We start from the raw sequence: 16,362 nt of genomic DNA on the forward strand, positions 1-16,362 counted from the left end.
ATGAGGTGTCCACATACTTTTGTTAATGTAGTGTACCTCAAAACCGGTTTGACCCAGCACTAAGAAGCCTGCATTACAAAACCCCAACCGTATCACTGGACAAACCACTTTAATGTTATGATGGACTTGTTTAAGAGATTCCAGAGTCAGCACCTCAGTTTTTTGCATCCTAGAAAACACTTCCGTCTGAAACAGAGAATGCTTCTCGTAAAAATCCCTCCCTTTGATAAACTGACCACTGGCCTTTGTCTCTGCCCAGGGTTAATGGACTCTGAAGAGGAAGTTCAATTATTTATGACAACAATGAAGGTCTAGCACTACGGCATCAGAACAGTAGTGTAGAACCATTTGTTTCCTACTGAGAGGCAAGAGGAAATGTATTCTTAATTTAACAATATCGCTGACATAAAACTTTTAAGTTCCGTAATTAGCGTCCTGCTTTTGCGGTTCTCTCCGGTCAGTATTAGAGTGCTCCATGAACTGGTGAACAGAGAATGGGATACTCAAAGACAGAGCTGAGTCACGGTTCCTAGCTCCAATGACACACCGTACTGGGTTGTTTTCCATTACTAGGCAGTCACGAGACAGCAGTAGATGAATGCAGAGTGTCACATTTAGAGACACTCTGCTAGACTACACGAGGCACCAACAATACTCTTAGGATACTTGTACAAAGCATATAGAACTTGTGAGAACCTATGATGTGTTAAGAGATCCTGGGAGGTCCAACAGTGTTTGCAGTCTACCACAGACTTACTAAAAAGGGCCAATGGAGCTGGAGAAAGGCCAAATGAGGGTACTTACAGCTCCTGGCGCAGGCGTCTAATCTTGGCCTTGGCGTCGGCCAGCTCCACAGACAGGTGCTGGCGGCTCTCTGTGCGGCGCAAGCTAGGCGAGTCGTTGGGCGACTGGGCAAAGAGGGGCGGAGGAGAGTACAGTCCACAGTCCCTCTCCTGGGTCAGCTCCACAATGGTCTGGAGGACACGCAACACCATAACAGTTAGACCAGGGATGCAAACTGGTGAAGGCCCAAGGTGGTGACAAAACATTCTCTGTGTAAACTGACTATTTTCAGAGTGGGGTTGTCACTACACCAAAATATGACTAACGATGGCCAAGTTTCATAAAACAGAGTAGTATCGTGATACCACACAGGGTTAGAGGCAAACTGAGGACGGATCAACATTGTAATTACTCCACAATACTAACCTAATTGAGAGAGTGAAAAGAAGGGCGCCGGTACAGAATACAAATACTTCAAAACATGCATCCTGTTTAAAATAAGGCACTAAAGTCAAATTGCCCAGAAATATCCTGAATACAAAGTGTTACGCATGCATTCTGTGCTCAGTCAATAATTTCAATATGAGAAACATACACCATTATTTAGTGATCACACAGAGAGAGAAGCTCTTTTCACACCCCTCAATGATCTCAATAATTTAAGATCAAAATGGCAAATATTGCCAAAAAGGAACAAGCTTGCATACCTGTAGACAACACACAGACCAGGACCCTGATCATGTATCCTACACTCATCTTCTATATTTAACACATGTATCCCTCCCTCCTTACTTACTTGAAATGACCAGCCCAAGTAATCTTAACAGATTTGGATGGGTGAAAACAAGGCTCTCATCAAATTGCTTTCAACAGTGTTAGATCATTGATCATAATGAAAGACAAAGCAGTTGTCAGACAGGGTATTGAAGATTGAGTATACTGACCGTGTGGATTGCAGTCTATATATAGTCTACCGTGACACCTTGTTATTGAACAGTAGTACCTATATTGCGTCAGGCACTCCTGCTGTTCTGTCTGCTCAGTCTAGGAGGTGTGAGCTTAGGGAGATGGCTCTGATTAGGACGGACCTCAGAGGAGGAGAAGCAGCACCTAGCCACCAGGATCAGTCACTTAGATGGAAACCCCAAACATAATGAAAAGCCCAGTACTAATGCAGTTAAGGCTCAAGTATCGGCACACAAGGGTATATTAGGCTGGGTTCGGAGATAATAGTAGCAAAAGGCATTGGTTTAAAATGGCCTGTGACAACATATCATCCCTCCTCTCTCTCTCATCGTCCGTTCATAACCCAGTGGCTACGCAATGAAATGGGCTTTTAATGAAGAGTGTCTAGCCTCCAGTGGAGATCCTTATAATCCCACCTCCTTCTCCCTGCCCTCCTAGCCCATAGGATGCTGGGACTGCTGCTCTACCAGGCTTTGGCAACTGTACGGGTGGGCTGTCCTCATTCAGACTACTCTGGGTTCAATTCACACACACCCCAACCATACACACAAACTGATGCACACGCCATAAAAATGCAGACACCATAGCACCATACAGACTCTATACAGGCCGTTAAACTCATTGAGACAACATTTTATTTTACCTTTATTTAACTAGGCAAGTCAGTTAAGAACAAATTCTTATTTACAATGACGGCCTAGGAACAATGGGTTAACTGACTTGTTCAGGAGCAGAACAGATTTGTACCTTGTCAGCTCTGGGATTCGATCTAGCAACCTTTCGGTTACTGGCCCAACGCTCTAACCACTTGAGTGGAATTAATAAGGCAACAATGTGCCCGGTTTCAGACATGTACCTCCAGCTGGTCGTCTCTCTCGTCCACTAGGCGTTTGAGATGGAAGGCCATGTTCCTGGAGAAGGAGTCCAGGTCCTCTGGGGGCAGGTCACCCCCCTCCAGCCACTGTAGGTCCACAACATTCTCCTGGTTGTGGGTCACCTTCAAAACAACAGCATTAGCGTAGTCACACTCTGCCAGCCAATACACAGAACAAATGTGTTGAAAGCAATGGTAAGCAAACTAATTTACTTTGAATCAAACTGCTGTGGAGGGCAGTGACATAAATGTGGCTGAAAAGCTCACAGATCCGTCCTACAATAACTAAAGTTTCCTTTTACAAATAGCTGGCCCAAAACAGACACACAAGACGCAAGGGTTTATGTTTGAACTGGATGCCTTCACAAAATGAGATATAAAGATATATCTATACATCGGTCTCTCATACCTCTTGGATGTGAGATGCTATGGCAGCTTTTGTGTCAAAGTCTAGCGTCTGGATCCTCTCGATGTACTCTTCTTTCTTCTCACACTGCAAACAAAAGGAGGCGGTTTGGGGTTTGGATGACAGTCTGGAGAGTGGAATTAGAGAGGTCTTTGCGAGGTCAGCTTCCTAAACACAGGCTAGGTTGAAGATGAAGACACCAGGGAGGTTCTACCACTCAATCAACCAAGGGAGCAGTTAAAATATTGTAGCTACGCTGCCTAGGCAGAAGACAAGCATTCTGAAACAGATATCAGGATGGTGAAAAATGCATTTTATGCGTATGCCAGAAAAAAAAAATGTCTAGCCAGCTAGCTAACGTTGAGATTGAAGATTACAAGGTTAAGACAACAGGGTTCTAATATCTCGTAACTCTTTCCAATTCATGGAACTAGCTTTACTAGTTAGCTACGGCACTAGTAGTTATCAATGGCGCCGGTCCCATTAGTTTATTTTTTGAATGCTTCAGCATTGAATTATTACATGGTCTTAACAAGAGAATGGCCTGGGTTCTGATTGGTTGGCTTTGAGGAAAAATGCCTGTGAAGGAATATGTAGATCAGGGGTCAGCAACAGGTGGCCCGCAGGCCATAACTGACCCGCAACTGACTTCCCCACCAAAGTTTTTTTTGCAAAACAAAAAAGGGGGATTTTCATTTTTTGGTCAAACAAGACTAAAACCCCATCAGGAATTCAGCTAAAAATCAAGTTACCCTGTAATAGAACAGTGTCACCTAACAATTATGATCTACAAAACAACATTTAAATCAACACTGACTTCACACATATTTCCCTATCAGGAGTCCTTGAAGAAGTATCCTAGGTCAACTCCCTAAAACAGTGAGCTAAGTGTGAACGAGAATGACTGAGGTTAGCGTCTCTCTGGCCAGGGGTTAAGTATGACGCATCATCAGTGCTACTCCAGCCAGGCCCAGGGCAAAGACAGAGACAAGGGTCGGGTCAGGGCATACAGAGCCTCCCATTGAGCAGACACACCCTCTGACCCTTCTCTGGCCTGCTGCCAGGACAGAAGACAGACCACCTGTCATAGTGCCAACTCTGCTGAGGAAGAGGAAGTGAATGCTAGTCTGAGTGAGAATGACTCATTTTACTCATACAACTGTAGTTGTGTTAACACTCGTCTGAACAATAGAGCCGAAGGTTATTGATGGTCAGGAAGTAGTGAGTAAGAGCTACTCAAATCAATAGAAGAGTGAGTGTTAATCCTACAGGAAATGGTAAATGGTAGACTATTGACAGTAGATGATGAGTGTACAGTAGGACTTACCTGGACAGCACAGCCAAGCAACAGCAACAACAGCTTCCTCATCTCCTCCAGACCTTGCTCTGCAGACAGATTGTCAAATAGTGTTTTACTACCATTGATTTTACTACCATACATATTTTCATTGACTGTAGCTCTTGTCCCTGACATTTTGCCTCGTTTCAAATTCATTTCATAAATCACAACCAAATTCCATAAGCTTTTGCTGTATCATTTTGCAAAAAAGATATCTGTCCCCGGCCCGGTCACACAGATAGGGCTGTAGCATCCTTAGATGAGCCATTCAAGTAACCCTATTACATACATGCAAACCTTCTATTGCATGCTTATAATGTGAGGTCCTTAACCAGAAAGATTGTACTGTAATTTTCAGCATCCAATCAGCTAGGTACGGTATGATGCCAAGCCACATGTAGAGGAAATGATTACACAGCTGCTAGGAAGCTCAACAAGGTTGAGGTCATCTGTAGAATTGTAAAATAATGAGCCGGTTGGTGGGCCTGCCTGCCTGCCTGCCTGCCTGCCTGCCTGCCTGCCTGCCTGCCTGCCTGCCTGCCTGCCTGCCTGCCTGCCTGCAGCCAGCTCATCAGCCCCAAGGACATAAACACAGATTACTAACAGGCTTTGACAACAAGGCATGTCTATTCAGAAAAAACGGGCCACACAGCAATAACAACTACTGTAAATCTCCACCAGTAGGTACAACATCTTCATGGACAGCCATAATATCAAATGGCAATATTTTGTTCTTAGTGTATGTTATGGTGCATTCGTTTCCTCCATGTGGGTGTGTAGTGACAGTAGAGGTAGAGGGTTTGGAAGGTTGAACTATTGAATGTAGCCTCCAGTGCATTCGGAAAGTATTCAGTACACTTGACTTTTTCGACATTACGTTACAGCCACATTCTAAAATAGATCAAATTGTTTTCCCCATCTCAAATCCACACACAATACCACATAATGACAAACAAAAACAGTATTTTTTTTGCAAATGCATAAAAAAAAGAACAGAAACACCTAATTTACATAAGTAATCTGACCCTTTACTATTAGAATCTAAATTGAGCTCAGGTGCATTCGGTTTCCATTGATTATCCTTGAGATGTTTCCACAACATGATTGGAGTCCACCTTTGGTAAATTCAAATTATTTGACATGATTTGGAAAGGCACACACCTGTCTATAAGTTCCCACAGTTGACAGTGGATGTCAGAGCAAAAACCAACCCATGAGGTTGAAGGAATTGTTCGTTGAGCTTCGAGACAGGATTGTGTCGAGGCACAGATCTGGGGAAAGGTAACAAAAAATGTCTGCAATATTGAAGTTCCCCAAGAACCCAGTGGCATCAATCAAACTTATATGGAACAAGTTTGGAACCAACAATACTCTTCCTTGAGCTGGCCAGGGGCAAAATTGAGCAATCGGGGAGAAGGGTCTTTGGTCGGGGAGGTGAACAAGAACACAATGGTCACTTTGACAGAGCTCCAGAGTTCCTCTGGGGAGATGGGATAAAAATTCCAGAAGGACAACCATCTCTGCAGCACTCCACCAATCAGACCTTTATGGTAGAGTGGCCAGACGGAAGCAACTCCTAAGTAAAATGGCACGACAGTCCGCTTGGAGTTTGCCAAAAGGAACCCAAAGACTCCCAGACTAGAGATCGACCGATTATTTGAGAACCAAAAAAAGCCGATACCGATTTAAATCGGACAAATTCTATGTATTTATTTGTAATAATGACAATTACAACAATACTGAATGAACACTTATTTTAACTTAATATAATACATCAATAAAATCAATTTAGCCAAATAAATAATGAAACATGTTCAATTTGGTTTAAATAATGCAAAAACAAAGTGTTGGAGAAGTAAAAGTGCAATATGTGCCATGTAAGAAAGCTAACGTTTAAGTTCCTTGCTCAGAACATGAGAACATATGAAAGCTGGTGGTTCCTTTTAACATGAGTCTTCAATATTCCCTGGTATGAAGTTTTAGGTTGAGGTTATTATAGGAATAATAGGACTATTTCACTCTATACCATTTGTATTTCATATACCTTTGACTATTGGATGTTCTTATAGGCACTTTAGTGTTGCCAGTGTAACAGTATAGCAGTATAGCAGTATAGCTTCCGTCCCTCTCCTCGCCCCTACCTGGGCTCGAACCAGGAACACGTCAAAAACAGCCACACTTGAAGCATCGTTATCCATTGCTCCACAAATGGCGCGGCCCTTGCAGAGCAAGGGGAATAACTACTTCAAGGTCTCAGAGCGAGTGCCGTCACCAATTGAAACGCTATTAGCGCGCACCACGCTAACCATTTCACATCGGTTACACGAGCCTAATCTCGGGAGTTGATAGGCTTGAAGTCATAAACAGCTCAATACTTTTTTTATTTTATTTAACCTTTATTAACTTAATAACACACAGAAATACAAGCCTTAGGTCATTAATATGGTAAAATCCAGAAACGATCATTTCGAAACCAAAATGTTTATTCTTTCAGTGAAATACAGAACCGTTCCGTATTTTACCTAACGGGTGGCATCCCTAAGTCTAAATATTGCTGTTACATTGTACAACCTTCAATGTTATGTCATAATTATGTACAATTCTGGCAAATTAATTACAGGCTTTGTTAGGAATAAATGGTCTTCACACAGTTCGCAACGAGCCAGGCAGCCCAAACTGCTGCATATACCCCGACTCTGCTTGCACAGAATGCGAGAGAAGTGACACATTTTCCCTAGTTAAAAGAAAGTCATGTTAGCAGGAAATCTTAACTAAATATGCAGGTTTAAAAATATATACTTGTGTATTTTTAAAGGCATTGATGTTTATGGTTAGGTACACATTGGTGCAACGACAGTGCCTTTTCGCAAATGAGCTTGTTAAATCACCACCCGTTTGGTGAAGTAGGCTGTGATTCGATGAGAAATTAACAGGCACAGCATCGATTGTATGCAATGCAGGACACGCTAGATAAAATAGTAATATCATCAACCATGTATAGTTAACTAGTGATTATGTTACGGCTGATTTAAAAAAAAAAAAAAAAAAGTTTAATGCTAGCAAGCAACTTACCTTGGCTTCTTGCTGCACTCGAGTAACAGGTAGTCAACCTGCCACGCAGTCTCCTCGCGGAGTGCAATGTAAGGCAGGTGGTTAGAGGGTTGGATTAGTAACCAGAAGATTGCAAGATCGAATCCCCGAGCTGACAAGGTAAAAAATATCTGTCGTTCTGCCCCTGAACGAGGCAGTTAACCCACCGTTCCTAGGCCGTCATTGAAAATAAGGTGTTCTTAACTGATTTGCCTAGTTAAATAAAGGTGTAAAAGAAAATAAAAATACTACATTTTTATTTTTTATTTTAAAAATCAGCCACAATCGGTGTCCAAAAATGCAGATTACCGATTGTTATGAGAACTTGAAATCAGCCCTAATTAATCAGCAATTCCGATCAATCGGTCGACCTCTATCCCAGACCATGAGAAACAAGATTCTCTGGTCTAATGAAACCAAGATTGAACTCTTTGGCCTGAATGCCAAGATTCACGTCTGGAGGAGACCTGGCACCATCCCTATGGTGAAGCATGGTGGTGGCAGCAGCATGCTGGGGGATTATTTTTCAGACAATGCAGGAGTGGCTTCGGGACAAGTCTGTCCTTGAATGGCCCAGCCAGAGCCCGGACTTAAACCCGATCTAAAATCTCTGGAGAGACCTGAAAATAGCTGTGCAGCGACACATCCCATCCAATCTGACAGAGCTCAAGAGGATCTCCAGAGAAGAATGGAAGAAACTCCCCAAATACAGGTGTGCAAAGCTTGTACGGTAGTGTCATACCCAAGAAGACTTGAGGCTGTAATCGCTGCCAAAAGTGCTTCAGCAAAGTACTGAGTAAAGGGTCTGTGTACGTATGTAATTGTGATATTTCAGTTTTGCTTGGTCGTTATGGGGCAAGTGTGTGTAAATTGATGAGGGGGGGGACAATTGAATTAATTTTAGAATAAGACTATAACATAACATGTGGAAAAAGTCAAGTGGTCTGAATACTTTCTAAATGCACTGTATACAACACAATAATGCTTCTAAGGGGCATTTGGTGTTAAATGTACTGCTATAGTGTCAAGTCAACTGATTATAAAATCCACGACAAAAATGATCACCTGTAACACTTCCGCTGAGCTGGCTTATATCTGTGGCTAATAAACAACTCATAGTGACATCAGTGTTTCACTCATCCTAATGACAACATCCTTGAAGACCAGATTCATCCTATGCCATCTGGAATCCTTACAGGACATCCAGAGGATCAAAACACAGGTCTCAGCTAAACTAACAATGTTTGTGGCCCAGACTGAAGCACCATCAGTAAGAAAAATAACTACTGGCCTATATTCACAACCTTACATTATGATGTTCAATGTTTCTTTAGGGGGGAGAAATTCACCATATTAAAACAAGAGTTAAGTAACAGGGTTGACCTTGAAATTAAAAATCATTAATCACACAAAATAATATTCATTAATGACTGTCAAAGTAACAAAATAACTAGGTGTTTCTTCATAATCGTGAAAACTTGGAGAAATGTTGGGGTTAAAGATCTTCCTAGACAGTGACAGAGGGACATGTCAAAATGCCCAAGTCTATTCATATAAAAAAGGTGTTAAGGTCGCAATGAATAACTCAAGATAATATTCTGATAGATAGGATATGGACGGAACTGACGACGATTAGAAAATGTTGAGGCCCATCAAAGCTAAACAACATCTATAAAGGCTAGGACATACAATAGCTTTTGTCGGCCAAGAGTACTTAGCACCTCTGAACAGATTGCAGGCCATAATTTGCCAACCATTCTTCATGTAGAATTGCGCAAAAATGTTGGCAGTCGGGATGTCCATCAGCGGGTGGTCTCTAACACACCACACCGAACAAGCAGCAGATCGACAATCTGTGTGGTGTGTGTGGTCCTTTAGGGAATATGAGAGTAGTCCGTTCTGGATTCTATTCTGAGTACACAAGGCCAGCTGTTGCGAATGCCTTCTAAATGCTTTTTCTTCAAACTGAAAGCCTTAAGAAGGATTCATACACACACAGTAGAGCCTACACACAGAAGCCTGTACAGTGATTTAGAAAGGCAAATCTTCTTGAGCGCTGAAGATAAAGGAGCAGGCAGGCACTGGATGAATAATTTAAGAAGCTGACTGAACCAAGCATGGCGAGCGAGCATGCGAGAGAAAGAGAGAGATGGGGGAGAGAGCAAGATGTGGCGAGAGAATGAGAAAGAGAGCAAGAGGAGAGGGGGGGTGGTTTAAAATAGATGGAAATTTCCCTTCAGAAGCCCTGGCTCTGCAGGCTTTGTTATGATAGTGCTGTATGCGCCTAGTGTGGCTCCTTTCCTCGGTCGCTACACTCCGCTCTTCCTGGCAGGAAACTCACAGTGGCGCACAGACAGTGACTTACCCCTCATTGCTGCAACACTTCCTGTCCAGCCATTGTTCACAGGAACCTGGGGGGGATCCTACCAGGGAGCTTGGGCACAAGGCCTCAGTGGGGCATACAGGCATACGCTGGGGCATACAGGTGAAAAACTCAGCAGCGTCACAGTTCTTGACAGACTCAAACCAGTGCGCCCAGCACCTACTACCACATCCCATTCATAGGCACTTTAATCTTTTGTCTTGCCAATCACCCTCTGAAAGGCACACATACACAATCCATGTCTCAATTGACTCAAGGCTTAAAAACCTTTCTTTAACAAGTGACATCAATAAGGGATCATAGCTTTCACCTGGTCAGTCTATGTCATGGAAAGAGCAGGTGTTACTAATGTTTTGTACCGTCAGTGTATTTTGTCAATTGGCCCAATAATTGTTATTCATTATATACGTCTATAACGTGAGTCAGGGACAACTCATGGTTCATCTGATAAAATACCATACGTTTGCTAATTTCACTTCCGACTGAAACTGATTTTATAAATCACTTATTTCCCCAAGGGCCTCATTTATAAACATAGCATATTTTGTGCGTATGCGTGTGCCCATTCACGCAAAACTTGCCATTTATAAAAACTGAGCTTGAAGTGAGAATGTGCTTATCCTCCCGCAAACTTTAGACCACGTGTACGCAGTTTCTATTGGTTGAAGTATTACATTGCAGGCAAAAGTAGTATCCTTGTGCTGAGACAGTGGAGCTCATATTCCCAACGTGGCTACACAACAAATTACCATGCACGCATCTCATTTAAATTGGGCCTATTAGACAGACTTCAGTCATTTCAAGTTTTTGCTCTTTGCATCCGACAGGGAGCACAGTTCATAAGATTAACAGGTGAACATGATGTTAATATTTTGCGTTGAAATGTGTAGGCTACCACTGTACGTAGGTCTACTGTTGTTTATTTTTTCCCCCCAGAGTAGACAATGTTTCAGAGTGTGTGGGCAGTGTAGAATATTTAGGTTCGGGAAGAAGTGAAAGCAAAACATGATTGCATTCAAACGATCTGTTTACTGGTCCACAACAATTTGCTATATCTTTTGACCTTCAGAAACAGTCAGATAAAGCAAATGTCACTTGACATTTGTAACTTGACATTTGATAAAGATTGCCATTACATTTTCCTTTAGATACCGTCTTGGTCTAATTCCAATACTTCCAATCCATACAGCAAATAAGGGTGTTATTGTCCCCATAAAAGGTGAATGATGGGCATTTTTCAGATGCAGTTATAATGCTTGTTCACGCTTGCACTTTCTTTTACGGCAGGTATAATTCATAAACACATGTATGGCGTGCGCCAAGTTTATCAATCTCAATATTTTTGCAGTCTTTTCAGATATGGCGCACACAGATATTTAGTGTTCAATTTATGTAATGGTTATAAATGAGGCCCCAGGTGCATCTTCAGGTTTCTAAATGTGACTTCAGGTTTCCTGACCTTCCCACAACTCCACACAGCGTTGCTGATGACTGCCACTCTGCTCTGCCTCCACCTCTCCACCTGACGAGCACATATCTCCATACGGTTGCCATTGTTCCTGAAAAGAGACACTACTCTGGCATCTAAACGACCACAATAGAATCGTACAATGTCAGCAATACAAAGTAGGTAGAAACTGCTCTCCACGTGGCAGGCAACGGACACCCATGTCCAGTCTCTGAAAGAAAGGCTTGATCGTTGCACCCAAGGAGAAGTAGTTTCACTAGAAAGACACAGACAGGGCATGACTGTCCACATTGAACAGGAGATGAGCACATTATGTTCTAGCTGGTCAAAGTGCTTTCCATTTTGAAGCTGGGTCAGACTGAGTCAAAGTGATATTCAGTGTGGAAGTCACGACAGTCTGGGGTGGGGGACCAGATGAGTTAGTTAGTGGGCTCAGAGGAGTGGGGTTTTGTGGTGTTGAGCACAGAGTGGGTTAATAATCAGAGCCTGGGGTGGATTCCCATAGTACTGATAATAGGCCCATACCCCATTGAGCCTTAATGACTGCATAATAAAACCCACATGGTCAATCACTTTCAGATGGCCCCAGATACCAGCACCGCTGCACACCACCAGGGTCAAAGGTCACTGGAAAGAGACTGGAATGCCACATGTTTCGGTTCAGGACTTTGAGTTGGTCTGATAATACTTTGCACATATGAGTATTGAATTTCATGGCTGTGTTGTCTAGGTCTTCACTCGAGACGCAGATACTAGCTATGTTTCACAGTAGCAGAACAATTCAAGATTCAATAAACCAGCATAGTGTTTCCCAAATCCCTGTATTTTGACAATACAATCAATGGCTGGTTTGATCTTCATTTTATTTCACCAGCCAATATTGAGAGAACCAAGACTAATTCTAGCCGGGGGAAATCAAATCTACACACAAGGAAAACTGATTTCAAGATAAAAGGGGAATGTGAAATGCAAACAACCTACACGTACGTTGCATAATAATGAAGTTATAAAGGGTTTAAAAAGCACATCATATCCCAGTGTAACAGAGTGTGTATTACACACTGATCAGCCATGACATGTAACAGTGTGTAACAGTTTGCATTGTTGGCAGGTCAGTCAGATGAAGGACGTACCACTGAGAGGGTTCCTGCCCAGCACCAGCACGTTGGGGAGAGGCATCGCCACCAGCTGCTGGAGGGTCTCCTGGAAGAACAAAACATCAAATACGCATTATTACAGTATCAGTTATTACAGATGTTCACAGGATTTCATACATCCTGACAAGTGTGCATATTGTTTTCACTGAACATCAGAATGAGTAGTGACTTCATGGAGAAGGAATCTTTAAAGGATCACTGCAGATTCATGCATGAAACCCCCTCCCAACGCGATAGCTATAGGCTAGACTAGAGAGTTTCAGGCAGGCCGTGTACAGAGACCGTACAGGCAGAGGGAAGCCCAATGGGGATGTTATATAAAAGAGTATCAATTTGTCCAACAATGGACAAAGCAGAAGTCTCATATAGCATCTTTTGATGATGTCACATGTCCTGTGTCTGTGCCGACTGTGCTCTTGGCTGTCATGTGACAATGGTGACCTTGGTCTTTCTGTAGGTTGTAAATCTCAAATCCCCCTTTCACTACACAGGTTATTCATGTGATTTTTTTTCAATCATGAAAACAGGATGCCCACACTTAAAGCTCACATACATACGTGAAATGAGCACATAGGAGTACAAACACACAGACAGCACAAAAGCTGCCGTCAGCTGACGAGACAACTACAGCTGCTCATCTCCTGCTCCTCCTAGTTCAGTACTACACCAACATGCTACTGCTGGTACTCTGACAGGCAGCCAGTCATGCCGACTGGTCAATTCTCCACCCATAGGGGTGACATGCACCCCAACGATCTGAGGGGGCACAAAGTACGTGAGGATGGCTGGGGGGGTTGGAGGAGAGCTAGACTGCCATTCCCCGAAGTTGGTGAATTTAGCATTTTTCAAACACCCGAAACCCTGTCCCTGCAATCGAGAGCCATAATCATTATGCTTACATTCGATGTAAAATGTTCTGCACTTCTAAGCATACATACCTCTTCAGCTTTCTGTATTAGAGGTCTGTGCGGGTTTAAACTGATTTATTAACACCTCTGTGCACACACACACACACACACACACACAATCTTCATCTATTATGTAAAAAGCCAAGTACTCACTAAATGAGGGAGACCTTCCATTAAACAGCTTTAACTATTTATTCAGTAGTGAAGAAGTCTGTTGAACTGGTGGGACTGGAATGAGACGCGTGGGCAGTGCTGTTCTAGGGCCTGTGTAATCTCTAACAGACTGCCAGACTGACTGGCCACCTTGGATAATGAACTTGCTTACAGTGTAAGCATAATTAATAGTAATTAAAGCCTATCTCGGGACTTCAGCCAAAGAACTCCAACCCAAAGTAACCATTAAAGTAGGTGGGGCGGTGGCCTGACCTTGTCATTTGTCCAGCGAGCAAAAATAAAATATAACAATTCTTGAATGAGTAGGTGTTTTAAAACTTTTGATCGGTGGAGCGAGCGAGAGTGTATATATGCATATCTGTGTGTGTGTGTGTATACAGTGGGGCAAAAAAGTATTTAGTCAGCCACCAATTGTGCAAGTTCTCCCACTTAAAAAGACAAGAGGCCTGTAATTCTCATCATAGGTACACTTCAACTATGACAGACAAAATGAGAAGAAGAAAAATCCAGAAAATCACATTGTAGGATTTTTAATGAATTGTATTTGCAAATTATGGTGGAAAATAAATATTTGGTCAATAACAAAAGTTTCTCAATACTTTGTTATATACCCTTTGTTGGCAATGACAGAGGTGAAACATTTTCTGTAAGTCTTCAAAAAGGTTCACACACTGTTGCTGGTATTTTGGCCCATTCCTCCATGCAGATCTCCTCTAGAGCAGTGATGTTTTGTGGCTGTTGCTGGGCAACACGGACTTTCAACTCCCTCCAAAGATTTTCTATGGGGTTGAGATCTGGAGACTGGCTAGGCCACTCCAAGACCTTGAAATGCTTACGAAGCCACTCCGTTGTCTGGGCGGTGAGTTTGGAATCATTGTCATGCTGAAAGACCCAGCCACGTTTCATCTTCAATGCCCTTGCCCTTTTTTGCCCCACTGCGTGTACATGCAGTGGGGCAAAAAAGGGAAAGGGCATTGAAGATGAAACGTGGCTGGGTACACACACACACACACACACACACACATACATACACAGTTGAAGTCGGAAGTTTACATACACCTTAACCAAATACATTTAAACTCAGTTTCACAATTCCGGACATTCAATCCTAGTAAAAATTCCCTGTCTTACGTTAGGATCACTACTTTATTTTATGAATGTAAGTCACTTTATTCTGACATTTCACACACACACACACACACACACACACACACACACTACCAGTCAAAAGTTTGGAGACCTACTCAGTCCAGGCTTTTTCTTAATTTTTTACATTGTAGAATAATAGTTTACGCAAAACTATGAAAAAACATATGGAATCATGTAGTAAACAAAAAGAAAAAGTGTTAAACAAATCAAGATATATTTTATATATTACAGATTCTTCAAATAGTCACCCCTTGATGACAGATTTGCACACTCTCTGCATTCAAGGTAAGAACAGTGCTAAAGTGTGATGGTTTGGCCGGCTTGGATGTCCTTGTTCCATCCACAAACCCAGAATACGCAGGGCCAGCTGTGCGCCGCCTCCCAGTCGCAGCCTACTGCGACACATTCCGGGATCGGACCCGGATCTGTAGAGACGCTGCTAGGACTGCCTTAGAACACTGTGCCACTCGTGAGGCCCAAGGTGGAAATTATTTTGTCCATTGGTCACATCTGGTCAATAATAGGCTCGTCTTTTGAGCGAGATTTACAGTTGTAGCCCTATATGATATGCATAACATGGCACGAGGAAAAACAGACAAGAGTGGACAAAATACTGATGCTTCAGCCACCAGACACACTCTCCCTATCCACAGCACCCCTAACCTCAGACGTGTGGTAGATGCCGGTCACACTAACGAGCGCCAGGGGACGGAGGGCTCAAGGTCATTCGTTTCCAGGGGTTACAAAGTGAGAATTTTACACGGTTGCCATGGTTTTGTGTGTCAGTCAGGATGAGTGTCAAGCTGCTGCTCCACCCTGTACTGCTGCTATGCTGGTGAAGGGTGGATGGATGATTATATGGCTAACACCACAGGAAGGGAGTACCTTCACATTTTTTCCCCCATGCTTCCAGAATAGAATAGATCGAATGGAATAACATGTGATTTGCCATCAAATGCTATCCCACCACAATCATTTTGTGGCATAAGGTGCTGACTGCTGAGTCAGATCCCAAGACAGCAACTATGGCCTTGGATAACTACCAAATACATGTTGTTATTTGTCACATATGCTGAATACAATGAAATGCTTACTAATACGTGTTAAGTATTTACTAAATAAACTGAAGTAAACAAATAAATACAAATGACAAAAAAATATATATATATATATATTATAGCGCAACAATAAAATAACAGTCAACGCAGAAGCCATTTGGTTAGCTGTTCAGGAGTCTTACGGCTTGGGGGTAAAAGCTGTTAAGAAAACCTGGACATCCCCTTGATGTCTTGGGGTAGGAGCTAAGGGTAGTAGTTACCTTGTGGAAATTGGAGGGGGATAATGTAATGATTCCTGTGACCACTGACAACGCTAGAAATATTGTAAAAGCAGGTGCACCAGCTGGATTGGGGCCACAGATGTAATGTGAGCAAATCATCCTTAATATAGCATCTCAAAAAGCAATGTCGGTGAATCCAATCTCTCGCCTCCTAGCAAAGATCAGGAAGGTGGTATCCTTCTTTGATAAAAGCACAACTCCTGCACATGTTTTCAAGACAAAACAGGAGATGCTGGAGCTGCCAAACAACAAACTAATCCAAGATGTCCCTGCTAGATGGAATTCAAGCCATGACATGGTTGAGAGATACCTTGAGCAGAAAGTTG

General features: G+C 42.6%; 1 protein-coding gene across 8 annotated transcripts in view; it reads right to left on the reverse strand.

The window, feature by feature from the left end:
- The window catches only part of LOC118361204 (girdin-like), an 89,325-nt gene that overhangs the window by 43,345 nt on the left and 29,618 nt on the right, over positions 1–16,362 (reverse strand). For 7 of the 8 annotated variants that reach the window (XM_052475321.1, XM_052475302.1, XM_052475301.1 and 4 more), the window contains exons 4-8: positions 12,443–12,512; positions 4,357–4,415; positions 3,033–3,116; positions 2,606–2,746; positions 805–974 (exon numbers count right to left, since the gene is read on the reverse strand). In XM_052475321.1, the coding sequence (XP_052331281.1) occupies positions 805–974; positions 2,606–2,746; positions 3,033–3,116; positions 4,357–4,415; positions 12,443–12,512 (524 nt within the window). Of the gene's footprint in view, positions 1–804; positions 975–2,605; positions 2,747–3,032; positions 3,117–4,356; positions 4,416–11,300; positions 11,823–12,442; positions 12,513–16,362 lie in introns of those variants that run through there. The other variant, XM_052475325.1, reaches the window with a different exon arrangement.

This window comes from Oncorhynchus keta, chromosome 2 (assembly GCF_023373465.1).
Source record: "Oncorhynchus keta strain PuntledgeMale-10-30-2019 chromosome 2, Oket_V2, whole genome shotgun sequence".
NCBI lineage: Eukaryota > Metazoa > Chordata > Actinopteri > Salmoniformes > Salmonidae > Oncorhynchus > Oncorhynchus keta.